The following is a 22,164-nucleotide window of genomic DNA, read 5'->3' as shown; positions in this document are numbered from 1 at the left end:
ATATATAGCATGATGAGCATGACTAGGTCAATATTGATGCCACAAACAAATTTATCTATCTCTTTACGGGTAGATGCATTATTGATTACGGTCTACATACTGAATAAAATGAATCAGTATCATCCACTCCTTATTGACTGGTCGTAAACAAACTTGAATGATCTATGACTTTGGGTTGTGCGGCATATACTAAAGATCGTTTCGATGAATTTGATAAACTAAATCTAAAAGGAAAAAAATATATCTTTATAAGATACTCTGAACACTTCAAAGGGTATGAATTCATTAAAAGAACTTGAGGATGAAAGTATTATTGAAATAGTATCATGAGATGTAAGATTCTTGAAAAATAATTTTTTCAAAAAAGAGTGAAATCGATGAATTTGAGCCTTCAATTATGTCAGAGTGCAAGAAAATGTGTACCTAAACAATCTTATAAGATTGGGGATTATGTTTTCTTAATATCCTCCACATAACTAGATGAACCTAAGTATGTGAGTGAGGCTTTATCGAGCACTAAAAAGAATGAATTTTTAAGAGTGATGAAGAAAGAATTAGAGTCTATAAAACCTGGTCATGATAAATCAAAAATCAAGTTTTACAAATTTAAAAGTACATGAGATTTTTTTTTAAAAAAATAATAGATATAGAGAATACATATTTTTAAAAAAATGAAGAAAACTTAGACCCAAACCATTAGTTTAATTACCTTTAATGTGATGGCAAAATATAAATTCAAAATAATTTGCTTAAATTATCTGGATAAATTTGTTTATGGTCAAATATTTATGTCTATTTAACTTAAATTAAAATAGGATGACATCAATTTTTAGTTAAAAAAATAAAAATTATAAAACAAATTGACATAAAAAAGAATATGATAATAACTACTACCGACCAAACTTACGTAGACAAACAAATGTCTAAAATAAATCAACAAAAAAGATTTTCTCTAACATGTCTATTTATGATTTAATCTATTTACTCAAAATGATATGAAATAATAAATTATTAATTTCAATTAAATATTATAATCATAATTTTTTTATTTGTAACTCACAACAAATATTCCAGGTCTTTTATTATATGGCAGGACCCATTCGGTATACATATGTGTTTTATATATCTTGTAATTTTATTTATATACAATTACTATGTTTTAGTTTATATACCGACAAATACAATTTTCTGCGGGACCATTCGATATACATATGTGTTGTACATATATAGTAATTTTGTTTATATACAGTTACTATATGCTTAAGTTTGAATATCGAAATATACAAATATAAATTTTTACGTATATGTATATCAAAATATACAAATAAATTTTTTTACATATATATATATATCGAATTATACAAATTAATAATTACAACAAACATAAAATTTGCTATTGAACATAATACATACAAAAAAATAACGTATAAATATAATTTTTATGTTTGATAAATCTAAAATTTACTCTTTCAGATTTAATTAGCAAGTATTTAGGCATAAAAATATAATACTTAAAAATAACAATTAAGTAATTCCTTTAAAATGAATATTTTAAAAATTAAAAAACATATATTTTAGACATTATTTTCAAAATAAATTAATCTTATTATGTCCCGCCACAACACAAGCTTTATAAATTAGTCTTTAGATAAATACTGCTTAAAGTCAAATATTCCAAACGCAGCGTAAATGATATCGAAAAAGACAAACATTTGGATAGCAAACAAAATAACAACAAGAAGAAAGAGACAAACACACCTTATCATATCTACTTTGTAGAAATCGTATATTTGGTGACATTTTCCTAACTTTGTATTATAAATTTCTATCAATGAAAATTTATGGACACCAATATTTTGAGCTAACTCATAAATCAAAAGTCATAATTAGAACATTTTAGACACAATAATATAAGAAAGTTATATATATGTTTTTTTCTAAATCGTACGATCTTACCTTTTATATATATATATATATATACACACACTTTTCTAAGCTTGTAATCTTAAATAAAATGTCACACATTCACATAAGAAATTACTACTTACTCAATATAAGAAATAATATTCTTTTATACGTACATAAAAGAAAATTTATAATTAAGTCATATAAATTAGAACAAAAAAATATTTATTATCAAGGATTATATCAATTTAAGCCTTTTCTTTAAGGAATAATTAATTCGGAGACAAAAACATTTTAGGTATAGATAGATGTCTTTGAGTTTTGACTCCAAAAAAAATTAAAACAAATAAAAAAGATAAAACAAAAAAGTCGAGTCCTTCTCCATTAAGATTTCCATCATAGAGAAAACATGAATAAAAGAAAGAGGAAGATAACCATTTTATCAACTAATAGGCATGTTAATTAATTTATTTGTTTCCAAAGAAAAGAAAAGGTTCCTTTTTTGTTTATTCAATTATTATTAACAAAAAAAAAAAAAAAAAACAGATGTGGGAGCCAAATTCTTTGCACCAACCTCTCACCAACTTTGACAATGATCAACCATCCTACCCACAAACTTTCTTTTTGGGTGCACCTCCTACTTTAATATTATTGCTTTGCCCCCACTCACCAAACATGATCTTGAGGTGTTAATTAGATATATTATTTTCTCACCATTTTATTTTATGTGATGAAATATAATTTTATATGAAATTTAATTTTTTTTAAATTTATGGTCGGAATAAGTAATAGGTAATTTATGTAAATATAAATTATTTCATTAAAAATATAATGAATCTTTTTTGAGTTGAATCATTACTAATAGAAATGTGTTATTAGGCTGACTAAACATAAAATGAGTAGTATAAATTAGAAAAAAGAAAGTAATACTCCATCTGTCTTATGTGAAATTTTTGTTTTTCGAAAATTAAACAATATAAATTTTATAGGAAATTTTACATATGGAATATTTAATTTTTTTGAAATGAAATTTTGTATATTTGAAAACTACATGAAAAGGAATATAATTGACAATTTCAAATAGTTAAAAGATATATGAAAAATTATAATCAAAGATCGACTTATTTGAATATCAACAAGAATATATCAAAATGTGTTACTTGTTACATTTTAAATATATAATAGGACCTCTGCAAAGTTTAAATATCTTCTAGTAAATTAATCGTATATTTTTTTTTCTTAAATACTGTGTCAAGGTAAATTAGGTTATAAAATATTAGAATATCGACCACACTTATACACGAAAGTATTTCTAAATGAAGATCCTTTGCTGGTTTCTTTTACCGAGTCTCTGAAACAATTCAAGCCGTTGAATGAATTCATCTAACGGTTGAGATTCATCCTTAACTACTCAGTGGGACCCATACAAGCATTGACAAAACTCTGCCAACCATGAACCCGGTTCACACCCGGTCCATGCATACACGATAATCACAAGGTCCGAATCGAACCGGACTCATTTTGTTCTTATATATAGAGGTTCATATAGTCTATAGTTTCTTAACTCAAAATACACATTAGAAAATCCTTTCACAATAAACCAAAAAAACAAATCAAAGTAATGGCTGAGAAGAATGGTGAAGTTCAAGAAATCAAACACCAAGAGGTTGGCCACAAAAGCCTTTTGCAAAGTGATGCTCTTTATCAGGTATAAATTAATTGTCAGATCGAAGAATAATTAGTTGAATAATTTTTAGCAAAAAAGTTATACAATGTATTGAATTTTGTTCATATTGTTAACCAAAGTCTTAACTATAACGAAAAGCTGTTTAAGTTCTTATATTTACACTTCTTTTGTCTCAATTTATATATTATTTTCTTTTTTTGGATGATTCTAATTATATATCTAAATTTTGATCGCTACTTTAAAATGGATTTTCCATAATATTTATTGACATAAGAGAATTTGCATCTTATAATATTTTTAAATATATAAATTTTGATTTCAAATTTAGTTTCAGATGTAATCAGTTAAATCAAACGGGTGATTTTCTCATTGATTACTGATATATTAATTACTGCCATAAACTGAAAATTGATAAATTGAATTGCTAATTAACTTTCAGACGATAAGTAGTGAAAATTATCACGTAAAGTAAGCCGAACAGATTATTAAGTTTGGGTATTACAAAAGAATAATAGCATATACACCAATATATACAGTTTGGTTATTACAAAAGAATAATAGTATATACGCTAATATATAGTTTCTATCGAAACATGAAATCTTAAATTCACCTCCGACTAATGATCGCTCCGTTTGTATTATTTTTATAGTATATACTTGAGACCAGCGTATATCCTAGAGAGCCAGAATCCATGAAAGAACTTAGGGAGGTGACTGCTAAACATCCATGGTGAGTAATTAATTAAATTTCATACCTAATTATGATACAATTATACATTGTTAATTGAATTAATTAATTAATAATCTATATATGTTTGAAATTAACAGGAATCTAATGACAACATCAGCAGATGAAGGTCAGTTTTTGAACATGTTGTTGAAATTGATAAATGCAAAAAATACAATGGAGATTGGAGTATATACTGGCTACTCCCTCCTTGCTACAGCCCTTGCTATCCCCGAAGATGGAAAGGTATTTAACAATTTAACTTTAAAATATATATATATATATATATATATATATATATATATATATATATATTTTTTTTTTTTTAAAAATAGTTTTTTGAATTAAATTTCATATTAAATCAACTAACTATATAAAATGAAATAAGTATATTTTTATTTTAATAAATAATTTTTTGAATTAAATTTAATATTAAGTCAACTACATATATAAAATGATAGTATTTCATGATAGATGTATCAGTTTTTTTCCACTAGTAGATTAGATAAATCCACCATAATTGTCCCAAATAAGAATAAAAGAAGAAAGAAACAAAAGAAAGTTTCTTCTTAGGAATATTGTAGTTGTTATCTTTTGAGAAATATTTTTTTGTTTATAACCTTATTAGGTGGGAGTAGGGTCAGAATATTATATTAGAGTTAGATATCGTATAAGATTTATAATATGAATACTTAACTACTAATAAGTTACTACATAAATTAAATTATTTTTTAAAACAGAGACATATGCCACTTAATGATAATACAAGTTACAACCACAATATATATAATATACCCTAACGGAAAAAGAATAAAAATATCCTTTTACCATTTGAATTAATATAAAAGTATCTTTTGTTCACCTTTCGATTTTTAAATATCCCAACATTAATCTTTTAACTTTAAATACCCTTATTTCTAACGTTCTACACTCATAAGGTAGATAAATGACAATATTATACCTAATCAAATAGTTTAAGAGTATTTTAGATTCTTCTTCGCTAACATAATTTCAATTACTTAATATATGATTTCATATAATATTTGGAGGTCGAAAGATAAATAGAAGATACTTGTATATCAATTTGAATAGCTAAAGGGGCATTTTAGGTCCTCCTAAAAAAATAGTTTTTTTTCTTTTTCCTTGGTTTTGTTTCTTCAATAGTTCTATTTACTACTATTTAATTAGTCTCTCCAAGGCATATAACACCATGAACCATTTATTTATATATATTTTTGCAGATATTGGCAATGGATATTAACAGAGAAAATTACGAAATTGGCCTTCCCATAATTGAAAAAGCTGGTGTATCACACAAGATTGATTTTAGAGAAGGCCCTGCTTTGCCCCTTCTTGATCAATTACTTGAAGATGTGAGTTTCATTTCTATCTCATTCAAACTTTAAACTTTTTTTTAAAAATAATCAAATTATAATTAGCTTTAAAATTTATCGTTAATTTATTTTTAGAAAAACAATCATGGCACATATGATTTCATATTTGTGGATGCTGACAAGGACAACTACATCAACTATCACAAAAGGATTATAGAATTAGTGAAAGTAGGTGGTGTGATTGGGTACGACAACACCCTATGGAATGGGTCTGTGGCTGCACCAGCTGATGCACCAATGAGAAAATACGTAAGGTACTATAGAGACTTTGTATTGGAACTTAACAAAGCCTTAGCAGAAGATCAGAGGGTCGAGATTTGTATGCTTCCTATTGGTGATGGCATTACCCTGTGCCGCCGTATCATCTGATCATTTTACATATTTTTCTGCTTTTTTTTCTTTTATTTTAATTCAACTATCAAAAAAAAAAGTGTCTTTCTTTGTATTTTTTTTTTCTGGTTATTATTATTGAACGGGAGAAAGTTACCCTTTTGATTTATGAGTTTATTTTCACTATTTGTAATGATAAAAGAAATTGTATCTCAATGTACTTTTTATAATTACAAGCATTATTGAACATTAAGTTTCTTTTTGTATTATTTCTAATTAGATATTTAGTTCTAAAAATGTATATTTGACTATTTTTTTTTATAATAAAATGAAAGAAGCATAATTATCCTTCCTTTTTATATAAGTTGTTATAGTTTAACTATAATTCACTTAAATAAAATTTGCAAGTATTATAATGAAAAACTTCCATAAGTTTTTGCGCGAAACCAAAATTAGAAAAGAAGAAAGAAATGTTAAATTTATACATTAGGGTCATGATTTAATAGTTGATTCATATATTTTATTCCAATAGGATCATGATTGGGAAGTGCTATACCCTTTCATGAATTTCACTTAAATGATTTTTAATCAATCAAATCAGTACATTTTAAATATGGTATGATGAAAAATAATTTTTGTTTCATTGCTTTCATATAAACGTTAGAAGAATATTTTTTTTAAAAAATAACTCCATGGGTTTGAATGTTAAAGGTTAATTCATACATAACTTTGTTAGATTACATAGTGCACATAAATATCCACATAGCTTGCTTGATCAAATTTGTTGAATGTTAATCTTCCAACTGTGTTAGAGTTATTGAAGCAGACTAAGGAGAAAATTGAATGTAACAGTGAAAGGGAATATCCAATCTACTTCTCATTATCTCCAAGGTTCTATTTATACACTAACTATTAGAGAAGTAATTACTTTGATAACTAACTCACTAACCAACTTATTAACAAACTATAACTAACTCACTAACAAACTTATCAACAAACTAACTACATCAGCTAATCATATACAATATTCATTTTATCACTCCCCCTCAAGTTGGGTGGTGGAAGATGTCCAACATTCCCAACTTGAACAACATATCACTATGCAACTGTTTTCCCAAAGCTTTGGTGAAGACATCTGCCATTTGTTCTCTGCTTACTATGTAAGCACTTTTGATAGTTCTCTCCTGTAGCTTTTCTCTAATGAAATGACAATCTATTTCTATATGTTTTGTTCGTTCATGATACATTGGATTTGAAGCAATCTGCATAGCTGCTTTGTTGTCACAATGGAGCTCCATAGGCAAGTCAATCTCAGCAACAAGTTCCTTTAATAACCCCTGCAACCATACCAATTCTGTCTCTGTTGTTGCCATATTTCTGTACTCAGCTTCGGCTGAACTCCTTGAGACTGTGTTTTGTTTCTTGGACTTACATGATACCAAAGATTCACCAATTTTAATATCAAAACCTGTGACAGATTTTATGGACAGTACACACGATGCCCAGTTTGCATCACAAAAAGCATTGATTCTGTGTGATCTTGTACTGCTCATAAGAAGCCCCAAGCCAGGTTGCCCTTTGATGTATCTTACTACATGTAATGCTGCATCAAAATGCGACTTCTTTGGGGCATGCATAAACTGGCTCAAATGAAATATCAGTCCTTGTCATTGCTAAATATAGGAGTCTACCAATCAGTCTTTGATATATTCTTCTATCCTCTAATTTAGCATCACCATTGTTATTAAATTGAGTGTCATACTCAAGGCTAGTCAACTTCTGATTCTGTTCAAGAGGAGTTGTAGTTGGTTTTGCTCCTGCTAATCCACACCCTGACACTAGATCTAAAGCATACATTCGTTGATTCATTATTCCACCTTTTGACCTTGCAAATTCAATGCCAAGGAAATACCTCAACTCCCCGAGATCTTTCATTTTGAAGTTATGATGCAAAATTTCTTTTGCTTCTTGAATTAACTTCACATTATTTCCAGTAATCAAGAGATCATCTACATACACCAAAATGATTACTATACCACCAGTAGCATTTGTTTTAGTAAACAACGAGTAGCAACCCTGAGTGTGTGAGAGCATTTGTAAGTTTCAAATTCCACTGCCTCCTAGCCTGTTTTAAACCATATAAAGATTTGAGCAGCCTGCGAACTTTATTCTCCCCTGGTTGTTAAATCCGAGAGGCAGTGTCATATACACTTCTTCAAAAAGATCCCCTTGAAGAAAGGTATTGTAGACATCCATTTGAAAAAGAGAACCCAACTGAACTGAGCAGCAAGAGCTACAACACAACGTACAGTGACTATTTTAACAACAGGAGAAAAAGTGTCATGATAATCCAAGTCTTCCTGTTGAGTGAAACCTTTTGCAACCAACCTGACTTTATATCTTTCAACACTACCATCAGCCTTGTACTTAATTTTATATATCCATTTACATCCGATAGGTACTTTTCCCAAAGGTAAATCAACAATTTCCCAAATGTTGTTATCACTAAGAGCTTGTATCTCTTGGTTCATAGCAAGGATCCATTCACTGTCCTTTGCAGCTTGTGTAAAAGAAGAAGGTTCAGTCATGGAAGAAGATAAGGTGGAAAGATAGGACTTGTAAGAAGGAGTAAGATGAGAATATGATAAAGGAAGTAGAAATAGAAAGTGGGGTCTTGGAAGAAGTAATATAGTCAATGTGCCAAATAGGAGGCTTGATAGATCTAGTAGATCTTCTAGGAGATGTAATAGTTTCAGGAGCAGAAGATGAAGTGATAGGATGAGGATCAACTGAAGGTAAGGGAAAACAATCATATGTACGATGAGAAAATGGAGTAGGGAAACAAGAAGGATGAGATGGAGGAAGAGAATCAAGAAAAGTGTGTTTAGGATGTTTGAAAGGAAAAATATTTTCTCGAAATGCAACATCTCTACTAACAAAAAAGGAACCAAAAGCAATGTCATAAAGTTTGTAACCTTTTTGAGTATCTGAATAACCCATGAAAACTGAAGGAATAACTTTAGAGGAGAATTTGTCAGTGACATTTGGTTTGGTGGCATAACATAAACATCCAAAAACTCTAAGAAAATGCAGGTGAGGAATAGTATTATGAAAGACTTCATATGGAGATTTTCCTACTAAAATAGAAGATGGAAGTCTATTGATTAAGAAAGCAGCAGTAAGAATACATTCCCCCCAGAATTTTCAAGGAACATGAGCTTGAAACCTAAGTGCCCTTGCCATTTCAAGTAGATGTCTGTGCTTCCTCTCAGCAATGCCATTTTGTTGAGGAGTATGCACACATGTAGTTTGATGTATAATGCCTAAGGAAGAAAAAAGTGTATGACATTGGCTGTTCAAGAATTTCAAGCCATTATCTGACCTAACAGCTTTAACAGTTGCTGAAAATTGAGTCTTGATAAGAGAAATAATAGCTGAAATGGAAGTCACAACCTCACTTTTATACCTCAACAAAAAAATCCAAGTCATTTGTGTATAGTTATTAACAATAGTAAGAATGTATCGATGACCATTGTAAGTACATTGCTTATAAGGACCCCAAACATCCATATGAAGAAGTTCAAAAGAAGCTATAGTTTTCTTAGTACTAGAATGAAATGATAATTGAGTTTGCTTTGCAAGTGGACAAAAAGGACAAGAAGAAAAAACTTGATGCTGTAAACTAGGCTTCAGGTAGGCAATCTTTTGAATAACAACAACAGGAGCATGTCCAAGTCTCAATTTCCAAACACAAAGATCAAGAGATGCTGATAGGTTTGAATTGAATGTAGAACTGGAATGAAGTGCAGAAGAAAGAGATGATGGCTTGGTAAATGATGAGAGCATGTAAAGACCTCCTTTCTCCTTACCAATCCCCTTCACCTTGCCAGTGTAAAGGTCCTGAAAAAGGCAAAAGTGGGGATAAAAAGATACAAACCGATTCAGTTCTTTAGTTAGTTTGGAAATGGATAAAAGGTTGTATGAGAATTGATGAATGTAAAGAACATTATGGATTTCATGTTTATCAAAAAAATGGACAGATCCAGTGTGAGTAACTTCCGTTTTATGACCATTAGGTAAATGTACTGTTAGAAGCATAATTTGCAGGAATAGGATTGAGTATCCTTGCTAGAAATCATGTGATGTGTAGCCCCAGAGTCCACAATCCAGGGAATTGTATTATTACTGCAGCAAAACAAGTATTGGATGTACTGAATGTCAAAGAAGCATTATGGGGAATACCTGCCATGTTGGAAAAAAACCTCCTAAGAAGTAGTATCCTTGTCAATAATTTTCAGCAAATGATTATATTGATCAGCAGTAAATGTTGGCACATTTTGGCCAAAAAACTATTCTCAAGAGTATGATCCTTAGTAGTGAACTGATCCTCAGTATAAGCCACATTATTTACATGAGGTCTTCTATTTCCTCCAGAAATCTATGGTCTGTTATTGCCAGAATCCTGATCCCTAAAATTTCTGTTATCAACCCCTTTCTTCTTAGCGAACTTGTAGTTTTCAAGATACCCAATTAATCTTTAACAATTTGCTCGTGTGTGATTTCTCAGGTGACAATGATCACAATATAATCTTGTGATCTGGTTAGATTTGTTGCTGTGAACTGAGGCTAGTGCAGTAGGATCATGAATTTCTAACTTTTGTAGAGGTAACACACAGTTTGATATCAAACTAGACTGCATTCTCACAGTTTGATATCAAACTAGACTGCATTCTCTTACTTTCATCCTGCATAATCATGTTATATGCTAGATTGAGGCTAGGACTAGGAACTGTGAGGAGTATCTGACTTCTCGATTGAGCAAAACTATCATTTAACCCCATCAGAAATTGCATAAGATTTTGCCTCTCCATGTGTTCTGCATAAACTCTATATTTATTACACTCACATGCTGGTAATGGTACCAATGATATGTATTCATCCCATAGATTTCTCAATTTAGAATAATACTCAGAAACAGTGAATGTTCCTTGACTCATGGTGCTAATTTCTCGATGAATCTGATAAATCCTAGTTAGATTTCGTTTGTCGAACCTCTCTTTCAAATCCTTCCAAACATTATGCGCATTATATGAAAACATTAGGCCATTGGCCAATTCTTTCAAAACTGAGTTCGTGATCCAGGATAATACAAACACATTACATCTCTCCCATTCATGTTCTAGATCTCCTTTATAGTGTTCCTTTCGAAAATTTCCATCAATGAAACCTATTTTATTCTTTGCTAACAGTCCAACTCTCATGGAATTGCTCCACCCAGTATAATTCACAATACCGATTAATTGTTGAGGGATTAAGATGCTACCTGGAGTATTGGATGGATGTAGATACAAGGGATTCCTTGGATGAATGTCTGTAAGCTTCTCGATCTGCTCTGGATTTGATGTACTCCTCTCTCGATTTGAGGATTCAGATAACCCAGCTGCATTCACCATTTTTTCTAAAGTTTTCTGGTTTCTGGTGATAGATTGAAGGCCGGTTCTTAACTGTTCTTCCAATTCTCAATTGTGCGGAAAATAAATAGCTTCAAAAAACTCTCTTCATCAGCTAGATCTCCATTAGAACCTAAGCTCCGATACCATGTTGAATGTTAATCTTCCAACTGTGTTAGAGTTATTGAAGCAGAGTAAGGAGAAAATTGAATGTAACAGTGAAAGGGAATATCCAATCTACTTCTCATTATCTCCAAGGTTCTATTTATACACTAACTATTAGAGAAGTAATTACTTTGATAACTAACTCACTAACCAACTTATTAACAAACTATAACTAACTCACTAACAAACTTATCAACAAACTAACTACATCAGCTAATCATATACAATATTCATTTTATCAAATTTTTTAGGAAATAAAAAATGCTATTGTTTTTTTTTGTTAAAGGTCTGAAATATATTTGATTTTTGATCGAAATTGTTGTAACAATACCAAACTTTGAAAAATATCTTTTACCTCATGCACTATTTAATATTGTATTTTAAAGGTATATATATGTGGTTCACATGAACATAAAAAATATTACATAAATATATATAGATATGTGTCCACGTGGACATATATATACCTTTAAATTATACTATTAATTAGTACAGGAGGGTAACATGTCCTTTATAAAGTTTGGTATCGTAACAAAAATTTCGACCAAAGTTAAAGTATTTTTGAGAACTTTTTTTTAAAAATAGTACTTGTAAAAGAGAATGAATGTGTTTGGTCAAAATTTTAAATAAATAGATGATATCTTTATTTTAATAATAATAGCAGTAGTCTTTTTCCAGTTTTTAAGTCAAAGAAGCAAAAGTGCTTCAATTACTACCTAGTGATAAACGTAATATGCGTTCAATTTTTTTTGCTATTCACTTGGCTTTAAGAATGAAACAAACCTAGCGCCGCCGTTAGCAACCATGACAGTGATGATGGCTGGCCAACAGACTTATGCTAGTTTATTGCACCCTACAACAGGATCTGTGGAATCTTTGCCTCTCAAGCCTGTTTCATACTCTCATGGAGAACCTCGTTTAGTTTGGGATCAATTAAAAAATGATAGTCAATGAAAATCTCCAATATGCTATGGTAAGAAGATCTTCATAATTGGTGGCATGAGATACAAGAACTACGCAGACTAATCCCAAAACAATGTAGCCTGAAAGGTGAATGCAATATAGGGTTATTGACGAATAGTTATGTGCTGATTAAGGCGACCTTATTGGAGGATTTGTTAACTTGTTTTCGAAGTCGATTTTCTACATTAGCCAAAAACAAATGGGACAATAAAGTGGGATACTGCAATAACATGGATCTCATTCCCATCATTACCCCCTATTTTATTTGGGAAAGAAATGCTTTTTTCCTTGGATGTTGCAGTAGGTAAACCACTACAGGTGGATATGGCGACAAAAATCAAACAAGATCAAGTTGTGCTAGAATAAAGGTGGAAGTCGATCTGTTCAAGGAATTTCCAAAGAGAATAAATATAGGGATCTAATCAAATGGGGTAGTGCAGGAGAAGTGGATCGAGATAAAATATGATTATATTCCCAAGTATTGTAAGACTTGTATGATACAAGGACATGATAAACAACAACGCTATGTGGAACATCCATAACTTCATCCATATAGACAGAAGAACATGGAGAGTGCAAGAGAAGGAGAGATGCAAAGAGAACATCTAACCAAACTGAGTCGAAGCAACAAAAAGAATTAAGAATCAATACAATCATGCAGGGGAACATGGCGAAAGATTATGAAAGGAGAAGGGAAGAGGTGAGCAGTGTAGAGAAAGTTTAAGAAGAGAGGGCTAAGCAAAAAGACAAATCAGGTTTGGACAAGCTGGGGGTTCGTACCACAAATAAATTTGAGGCACTCAATGCGGAGGAGGGGAAAGACAACACTAATCAGGGGAAATTAGAGGAGAAAGGGGGCAATAACTACTCCACAAAACAATGGGGGAGAGTACCTTTACGCCTCCAGCCAAGTCAACTAGTTGCTAGAAAACTATGGACAAAGGGGGAAATATAATGGGAAGTATGAGATTAAAAGAAGCAAATGAAATTAGCAGGAACACTTCAGTGGACCAAATTGAAGGAACGACAGATACAATTCATAATAAGGAATCAGACGAAGGAGTGGATACTCCTATGGGATTACAATTAGTAGTTGTAGGTACTCCAACTTATCTTTTCACAAATGAATACTCGGAGGAGTATGCAAAGAGCAGACAAGAGTTGGACGAGGATGAGAAGATGGAAGAAAATATTCAACAGATCAGCAGGGCTGGGCATTTATCACTAAGGCACGTTAATAGTCTAAGAAGGGTTTAAAGTAAGGCAAATCGATTATACCACTACAAGTTAGAACAAGTAGCAATAAGGAAAGGAGTATACAAATTGATCAATGATTGACAAAATCATATTTTGGAACTTAGTCAACACTCAAAAATCATTTGAGCGTTTGCATGACAGAAGACACCATTACAAATATTTGGCGATCTTGGAACCCTTCAGGCAGACAAGTGAGCAGGAAAAATCTAGATTTTTTTGGGATGAGGAATGTGATAGGAAAATAGTGTTGGACACTAGTTAGCAACTGACTATAAAATTATCCAAGTATAACACTAGTGTATTAGAGATAACAGTTTATGCTAAGTGTAGCAGTGAGGAGATAAATGCCCTATGGAATGATCCTTTACATTTAACTGAAGATAATGAACATCCGTGGATAGTAGGAGGTGATTTCAATGTGATTTTAAAGGAAGAAGATAATTTGAGAGGGGCTTGCATTTACACAGGCAGAAGCGATAGACTTTGCTCAATTTCCTCAACAACTGTGCAATTGTTGAACTAAAATTTTCAGGGAGCATTTTCACATGGTGGAATGGTAGAGTAGAGGAGGAGTGTATTTTCAAGAGGTTAGATAGGGTCTTGGTTAATCATGAATTTTAGATCTATACCCTACCAGAGAATTTCATCATTTAGTGAATTGAGGTCTGGATCATTCTCATTTACATGTAGTTTGCAATACTATTGAGCAACCTATTGTCAAACCCTTCATGTTCCTCAACTTCTGGAAAAAACATAAATAATTTAAGGAGGTGGTTCAACAATATTAGAAATCGGACAGACATGGAAGCCCATTTATAATGTTTCTAGATGAGCAAAAGAATACTAATAAAAAGCCTTGCAAGATGGAGCAAAGAGACTTTTAGTGATGTTTTACAGAGAATTGCCACTTTGGAGGATATAATCAAGGTAAAAGAACTCCAAGTTCAAGACCAACCATCTCATAACAACAGAGAAGGATTGAATAAGGTGGAAGCAACGTTGAGGAGGTTTCTAGCTATTGAAGAGGAATACAGGAGACAAAAAGCTGGGATGAAATGGTTTAAAGAAAGGGATAAAAATACAAATTTGTTTCATTCATATGCCCGGGGCAGGTGAAAAAAGCTTCACATAGAAAGTATTAAGGATATAAGAAGAGTTGAAGTACATGCTAATGATCAGAAGGGAGATGCAGCAACAATGGGATATTTTCAAAATCAATTCTCAGAGGAGGAATACTATCGGGATTATGGTTCGCTACAACATATTCCGAGATTGACATTGAAGAACAGAATGAAGAGATGTTCTAGCTCTCGAGCAAAAAGGAAGTAAGGAAAGTGGTATTCAAACTAAATAGAGAAAATTCCTTTGGACCAAATGGCATTTCAGGAGTTTTTCTCAACATTGTTAGGAAATCATTGGGGAAGACCTTAAAAGATTAGTCAAGGCATTTTTCTGTGGGCAGAAGTTGCCCAAATTTATTACACATACTAATCTAGTATTGATTCCAAAAAAGGAGAAGGTGCAAGAGTTCAAAGATCTGAGGCTTATCAGTCTAAACAACTTCACAAATAAGGTGATCTCAAGAATGTTTCATGAAAGGATAGTGGGTGCATTACCAAATATTATTTCTCAGAATCAAAGTGATTTTTTAAAGGGAGAAGTATAACAGAAAAGGTGTTATTGGCTCAGGAAATAATAAGGGACATGCATTTAGGAACAAAAAAGCCAATGTAGTGGTAAAACTAGATATGACTTCTGGAAAAAGGTTCTAGAAGGGGTCATAGATATGATCTGGAGGTCAGCTTCGGGGAATTGGTATTCAATAATGATTAATGGACAGACACATGCCTTTTGCCACTCCACTATATGGCTAAAACAAGGAGACCCACCTTCCCCAACATTATTTGTTATAGCAGCTGAGGTTCTTTCCAGAAGCCTCAACAATCTTAATGGACATGAGAAATTCAAAGGTTTTTGTATGCCGAAGTAGAGCCTTAAGATTAATCACCTAGCTTATACAGATGACACCATCTTATTTGGGTTAGCAGAGAGACAATCATTGATAAAGACGATGAATGTCTTAAGAGAGTATGAGAGAATTTCGGGACAATGGTCAATAAAGATACAACTTCTTTATGTTCATGAAAAAACTCCTTCGGTGTTGACTATACAGAAGAGGAAGTTGATTGGAATACGGCCTGGAAATTTACCATTTATGTATTTAGTTGTCCAATATATTATGGAAGGAAGAGTAAAAGTTATTTTGAAGGGCTATTATGAAAGGTTGTTGCAAAAAATTTTCGTGGCACAATAGATTCTTGAGTTTTGGAGGAAAAATCATACTGATAAATCATGTGCTACAGTCCATGCCAATATACATGTTATCTACTATGATAGCAAATTCATCAGATCTTTGCAAAGTTTTTATGTGGAAATTATTCTGGAATTAGAGGAAAACATTGGGTCGCATGGTATAAAATGTGTTATCCCAAGAGAGAAGGGGGGATAGGTTCAGATCGCTGGCAGATATATCAGATGTCCTATTTACAAGGCCAACTATTATAATGTAGGAGCTATGGAAGAGGAGGAATGCTAGAAGACATAGAAGGGAAGTATCATATATGCAGATGCATAATCAATGTCAACAAACTGTTTAGATGCTATTGAAAGTGAGGTATCCATGAAATAAAGGAGGTGATTAGAATTGGAAAGAGTTGATTACCAGTTTAGATAAGTACAAGCCTACAGTACATTATAAATATATTGGGAGTTACCAAAAAACAGATTGGGTCACATGTAATAATGATGGGGCTTGTAGGGGAAATCCGGGTCAGAGTTTCTATGGATTCAGCATACGGGATAAGAATGGTGATCTGATTTATGCAAAAGCACAATGCATTGGGGAGGCGACTGATATGGAGATTAAGATAATGGGGGTTTGTAAGACATTACAATACTGTGAGATAAAAGAATATTCATAACATCATCTTGGAAATGGATTCGTTGGTATTCTAAAACATGATAACAAATTAGTGAAGGATCCCTTAGGCATATGTAGAGAAATGGAAAACATACAAAGGAGCATAACTAGTAGGCAAGTGCATGTCAAACATATTTTTAGGGAAGAAAATAATTTGGCAGATTATTTAGCAAATGCAACACTAGATCAAACAGAAACGGTGCAAGCATACGGTTTCTATGATTTATCTAGCAAAGGAAGAAGAATCATCAACACAGAGAGTTTTGAGAATAAAAACACGAAGGATTGGCCCAACATACTAATACAGAGCAAGAATCTACAGATACACATAGGTTTAGATAGTTACAGATTCATTGTGCATTCTACGAAGATAAGATCTAGTTGTGGACAGGACTAAACTACTTCAGCATACAAAAATGACTAAATTAAGGGATGATGTCGAACCGTATATTTCGATACGACACTATCTTGATTCAGCAGGAGATGTAGCTGAAGCCTTTAGAAGGAGCTCATTGGTTCATGCCAGCAAAAATTCAGTCATGCTTATAAACACCTTCGCTGGAATCACAACCAAAAAATGAAAAAGGGAGTCAACATAAGAAGGAAATGGGTAAAAGTAGTATGGTCTTACCTTTGTAAGCTAATCGAGTTTCCCTACTTCAAGGATGTTGAATATTCCAGAACTGAAGCACGAGCAATAAAAGGGAGATAGAAGCTGGGAACATGAAGGAGGCAGAGCTCAATTACGAAGAATAGAAGGATAACCTCATTTTGGGGGAAAACGTCTAATTTTGTCTAATACATTGTGGCTTTTATTTCCAAACTAGTCCTAGAAACGTGTGTTGCACGTTTGTCCCTTATTACTATATAAAATTTGTTGCTTATATAAAATCTTCACTAGTAAATTTAAAATTAATGTCCCAATAGTTTAGACATAAAAAAATCTGAATAGTAGGTAATAAAAAAATGCAATAACAATTAATTTTTAATTATGAAATATTATATGAATGTCCCCGAATATTCTCTATAATGTATATATAGTTAATCCTTCACTACATACATCATAATGAATATAACTTTAACACTCTAACTTATCCCATAGTCAATCTCCCATGTTAATGCAATTATGTTATAACAAACTTTTGTATGCCTCAATCAATACTATATGTGGAGGCATAGGAACTCTTATTGTGCGTACTTGAACATACTTATTGAAAGAATAAGAAATAACTCTTCTTTTGTCACTGTGTTTCTAATGCTTTCATAATTAAAAGTATAAGACATTATGTTTGATGGTAAAGAAAGAAAGTGTTGAGATGAAAATGATTATCAGAATGTTTTTTTTCATCCGTTAATTCATAGTGAAATTCTTGATTATCAATCACACTAACGGAAATACTAAGTTTACTTGAAAATGGAGTTAAAGTAGAAGAAAGAACACTGAAGCAAATTTAAATAGACGGATCTAAAAGGAATTTCATTTTAAGCTAATATTAACTGCATGACACACAACAATTCAGGGAAAAAGTTAGGTTGTTGATTGAAAAAGTGAATTCTCTACAAGAAATCATTGAGTTCAACAATGGCAACCATCATTTTCTTATGTCATCACTAATCAGATCACTTCTGTAGCACCATATGCAACAAAGCCTCATTAGGAAAGTACAATTATCCTCTAGGCATCGTAGTCACACAGGAGGAAAAAAGACTCAATTTTTTTCAATATATTTGCTCAGGAACTTAAAAAAAAAGAAGAGAACTATGTACCTATCCTTACAACTTTGTTTCCAAATAACAAATTATTTGGACGCATCCTTCATCTGGTTAGCAATTCACGCTTCGTTTGCTCATCCATTTTAAAATCCTCGAGACAAATATTTGGAAACCTCTTGAAGCCATTTAAAAGTACTTCAAGCACACTTTTTGACAGTAATAGTAACATGAGAGAAAATTAAAAATAAGTTAACGTGATATAGTCCGAAAAAGGAAAAATAAATTAAGAAACCATAGAAAAGAAAATGGGATAAATATATACTACTTCTTGAAGTGAACCGTTTCCACAAGTAGAAGAAGTTGCATTTGAACCAGTATATGAATCCTAATTGCTAAGAAGATCTATTTCATACTTTCGATTTCTAAATAGATGTGTAATCGCATAGGAGATTGAAAGGTCATAACTTCAGGGAATTTGAAAGATGGACGCTAATTAACTATTGATGATTATTAGAATTAGTATAATGATTTATTAATATGGTAGAATTATTATTTAATAACTAATTAGTTAATATTTTCATCTTTTTTAGTTGAAGGGTGATGGTATTTCAACTTTTGACTCAGATTATTCCTCTTTTAATAATATACTAGTTTTTGTATGGACAATTGGACAAAGCTGGGAGCTTTGTAATTTATCGAACCACGAAGATTGAATGAAAAGGTCGAAGTGAAGGAAATGAGAAATATACCCAGACTTTGGCAAATAATTTCTGAGGACATGGTGGAATATATCATGGGAAACATTAATCATGTGATGGAAGGGGTAGGTAAAGCTTGATGGATGGGTAACTCATAGGGTGAGTTTAGTGTTAAGTCAACATTTCAAGTATTGAGAAGGAAAAGGAGGAGCGGGAAAGGATGAGCTACATTTGGATAAAGGGTCTCTCCTTTAAGATCTCATTCTTTCTGTGGAGTGTATGAAGAAAAAGAATACCTACAGATGATGTACGAAAGAAGATGAAAGTAAAAATGGTGTCCAAATGCTAGTGCTGTGATGTGAGGGAAGAGGAAACAATTCATCATATTTTTATAACGGCTCCAATAGCTCAACAACATGGAACCATTTTGCTTCTTGTGCAAGCATTACTCTTACAATAGCTGATAACTACCTAGTGGGAATGGCCAACAAAGCATAAATTGAAAAAAAAACTCATTGTAGTGCCAACTATTATAATGTGGGAGCTATGGAAGAGGAGGAATGCTACAAGACATAGAAGGGAAGTATCATATATATGCAGATGCATAATCAATGTCAACAAACTGTTTAGATGCTATTGAAAGTGAGGTATCCATGAATTAAAGGAGGTGATTAGAATTGGAAAGAGTTGATTACCAGTTTAGATAAGTACAAGCCTACAATACATTATATATATATTGGGAGATACTGAAAAACAGATTGGGTCACATGTAATTATGATGGGGCTTGTAGGGGAATCCGGGTCAGAGTTCCTATGGATTCATCATACGGGATAAGAATGATGATCTGATTTATGCAAAAACACAATGCATTGGGGAGGCGATTGATATAGAGGTTTAGGTAATTGGGGTTTGTAAGGCATTGCAATACTGTGAGATAAAAGAATATTCATAACATCATCTTGGAAATGGATTCGTTGGTACTCTAAAACATGAAAACAAATTAGTGAAGGATCCCTTGGGCATATGCAGAAAAAATGGAAAACATACAAAGGAGCATAACTAGTAGGCAAGTGCATGTCAAACATATTTTTAGAGAAGAAAATAATTTGGTAGATTATTTAGCAAATGCAACACGAGATCAAACAAAAACTGTGCAAGCGTACGATTTCTATTATTTATCAAGCAAAGGAAGAAGAATCATCAACACAGAGAGAATAAAATACCATCATTGAAAATAAAAACACGAAGGATTGGCCAACATACTAATACAGAGCAAGAATCTACAGATACACATAGGTTTAGATAGGTACAGATTCATTGTTCATTCTACGAAGATAAGATGTAGCTGTGGAAAGGACTAAACTACTTCAGTATAAAAAAATGACCAAATTAAGGGGTGATGTCGAATCGTATATTTCGATACGACACTGTCTTGATTCAGCAGGTGATGTGCCTCAAGTCTTTAGAAGGAGCTCATTGGTTCATCCCAGCAAAAATTCAGTCATGCTTATCAAACACCTTCACTGGAATCACAACTAAAAAATGGAAAAGGGAGTCAACATAAGAAGGAAATGGGTAAAAGTAGTATGGTCTTACCTTTGTAAGCTAATCGAATTTCCCTATTTCAAGGATGTCGAATATTCCAGAACTGAAGCACGAGCAATAAAAGGGAGATAGAAGCTGGAAACATGAAGGAGGCATAGTTCAATTACGAAGAATAGAAGGATAACCTTATTTTGGGGGAAAACGTTTAATTTTGTCTTAGACATAGTGGCTTTTATTTCCTAATTTGGGTTATCAAATTAGTAATATATTTTGGGATTCTAAGCCTCTCATATTTTACTTGAAGTGAAGTAAAAGGACCACTTTTCCAAGATTCAAATTAAAAAACAAAGAGTGAAACAAACCCGAATTCTCGCGCACAAACTCTCAAACATTCTATAATCGTTGATAGCCAAATCATAAGAATAACACTTGAATTACAAAGAGAAGTACTGAAATAACAAGTAATTAAAGATAGAGATAAGAATGGGGAAGAAAAGTTAAGACTCTAAAAAGAAGATGAGAGGAAAAAAACAGTTTCTTCACTATACACATAACTCTTCTGTCTAACTCCTATTTTTATTTAACTGATTGATAATTGATTCTGGATTCCATATAAAATGCTCTAGTATTTTACTCGGTCCAATAATCCCATCTAGATTCCCCACAGTGAATAAGAACCTTGTCCTCGAGGTTTTGATAAAACAGAACAATATGGTATGCGACCACCAAAGCACGTAGAACACTAAAATTGATGGTATGTTTGGAACATAGATTGTAATATCCTTGAAAATGTTGACAATAATTGCACGAAATAGTTATAAGAATCCCAAGAGCACGTTCTTCTATGTCCACATTATGATATACAACTTGAAGCTGAAACCATACACATGTAACATAGTCCCAAAGAAAGGCATTAGAACTTTCCATTAGTTTTCCACATTTGGTTGGATAAAAACAATAATATCTTTCAAGCTCAAGTTTTTTCACATGTCAGATAAAACCATGAAACACGATTATAAACATTTCTCACTCCATGAAATTCTTGATGGACAACTATATGAAACATCTGTGTTTTAAAAAGCAAGGGCGTGAGGTGAGATGTTTTATACAAGGCAAGGCGTAAACCCCAAGATACGGGGCGTAAGTCTCATGGTCTAGGACATAGTCTCATGTATATTCAATTTTATAGTTTTATTACTAATGAAATAAATAAAAGTAAACCTTTCAATGGTTTTACAATTAATTTTGTATCAATATAATATATTGAAATTATATTATAATTTTCATTTGAGATAAAATAAACACATGCTCCATAGTATCTCTAAGAAAGTCTATATCTAAAGAGTCCA

At 32.0% G+C, this 22,164-nt stretch overlaps 1 protein-coding gene across 1 annotated transcript; it reads left to right on the top strand.

Annotated features, from left to right (window-relative positions):
- Positions 1-2,194: 2,194 nt before the first annotated feature.
- Positions 2,195-6,296, top strand: LOC101253032 (caffeoyl-CoA O-methyltransferase 5). Its single transcript, XM_004248709.5, has 5 exons — positions 2,195-3,613; positions 4,243-4,322; positions 4,421-4,565; positions 5,561-5,692; positions 5,789-6,296. Exons 1-5 carry the CDS (start codon positions 3,527-3,529, stop codon positions 6,080-6,082), a joined length of 738 nt encoding a protein of 245 aa, XP_004248757.1. The 5' UTR covers positions 2,195-3,526; the 3' UTR covers positions 6,083-6,296.
- The last annotated feature ends 15,868 nt before the right edge of the window (positions 6,297-22,164 follow it).

The sequence above is a fragment of the Solanum lycopersicum genome, chromosome 10 (genome assembly GCF_036512215.1).
Source record: "Solanum lycopersicum chromosome 10, SLM_r2.1".
Lineage (NCBI taxonomy): Eukaryota > Viridiplantae > Streptophyta > Magnoliopsida > Solanales > Solanaceae > Solanum > Solanum lycopersicum.
Note: the sequence above shows the minus strand (reverse complement) of the source record. Positions and strands in the feature narration are given on the sequence as shown.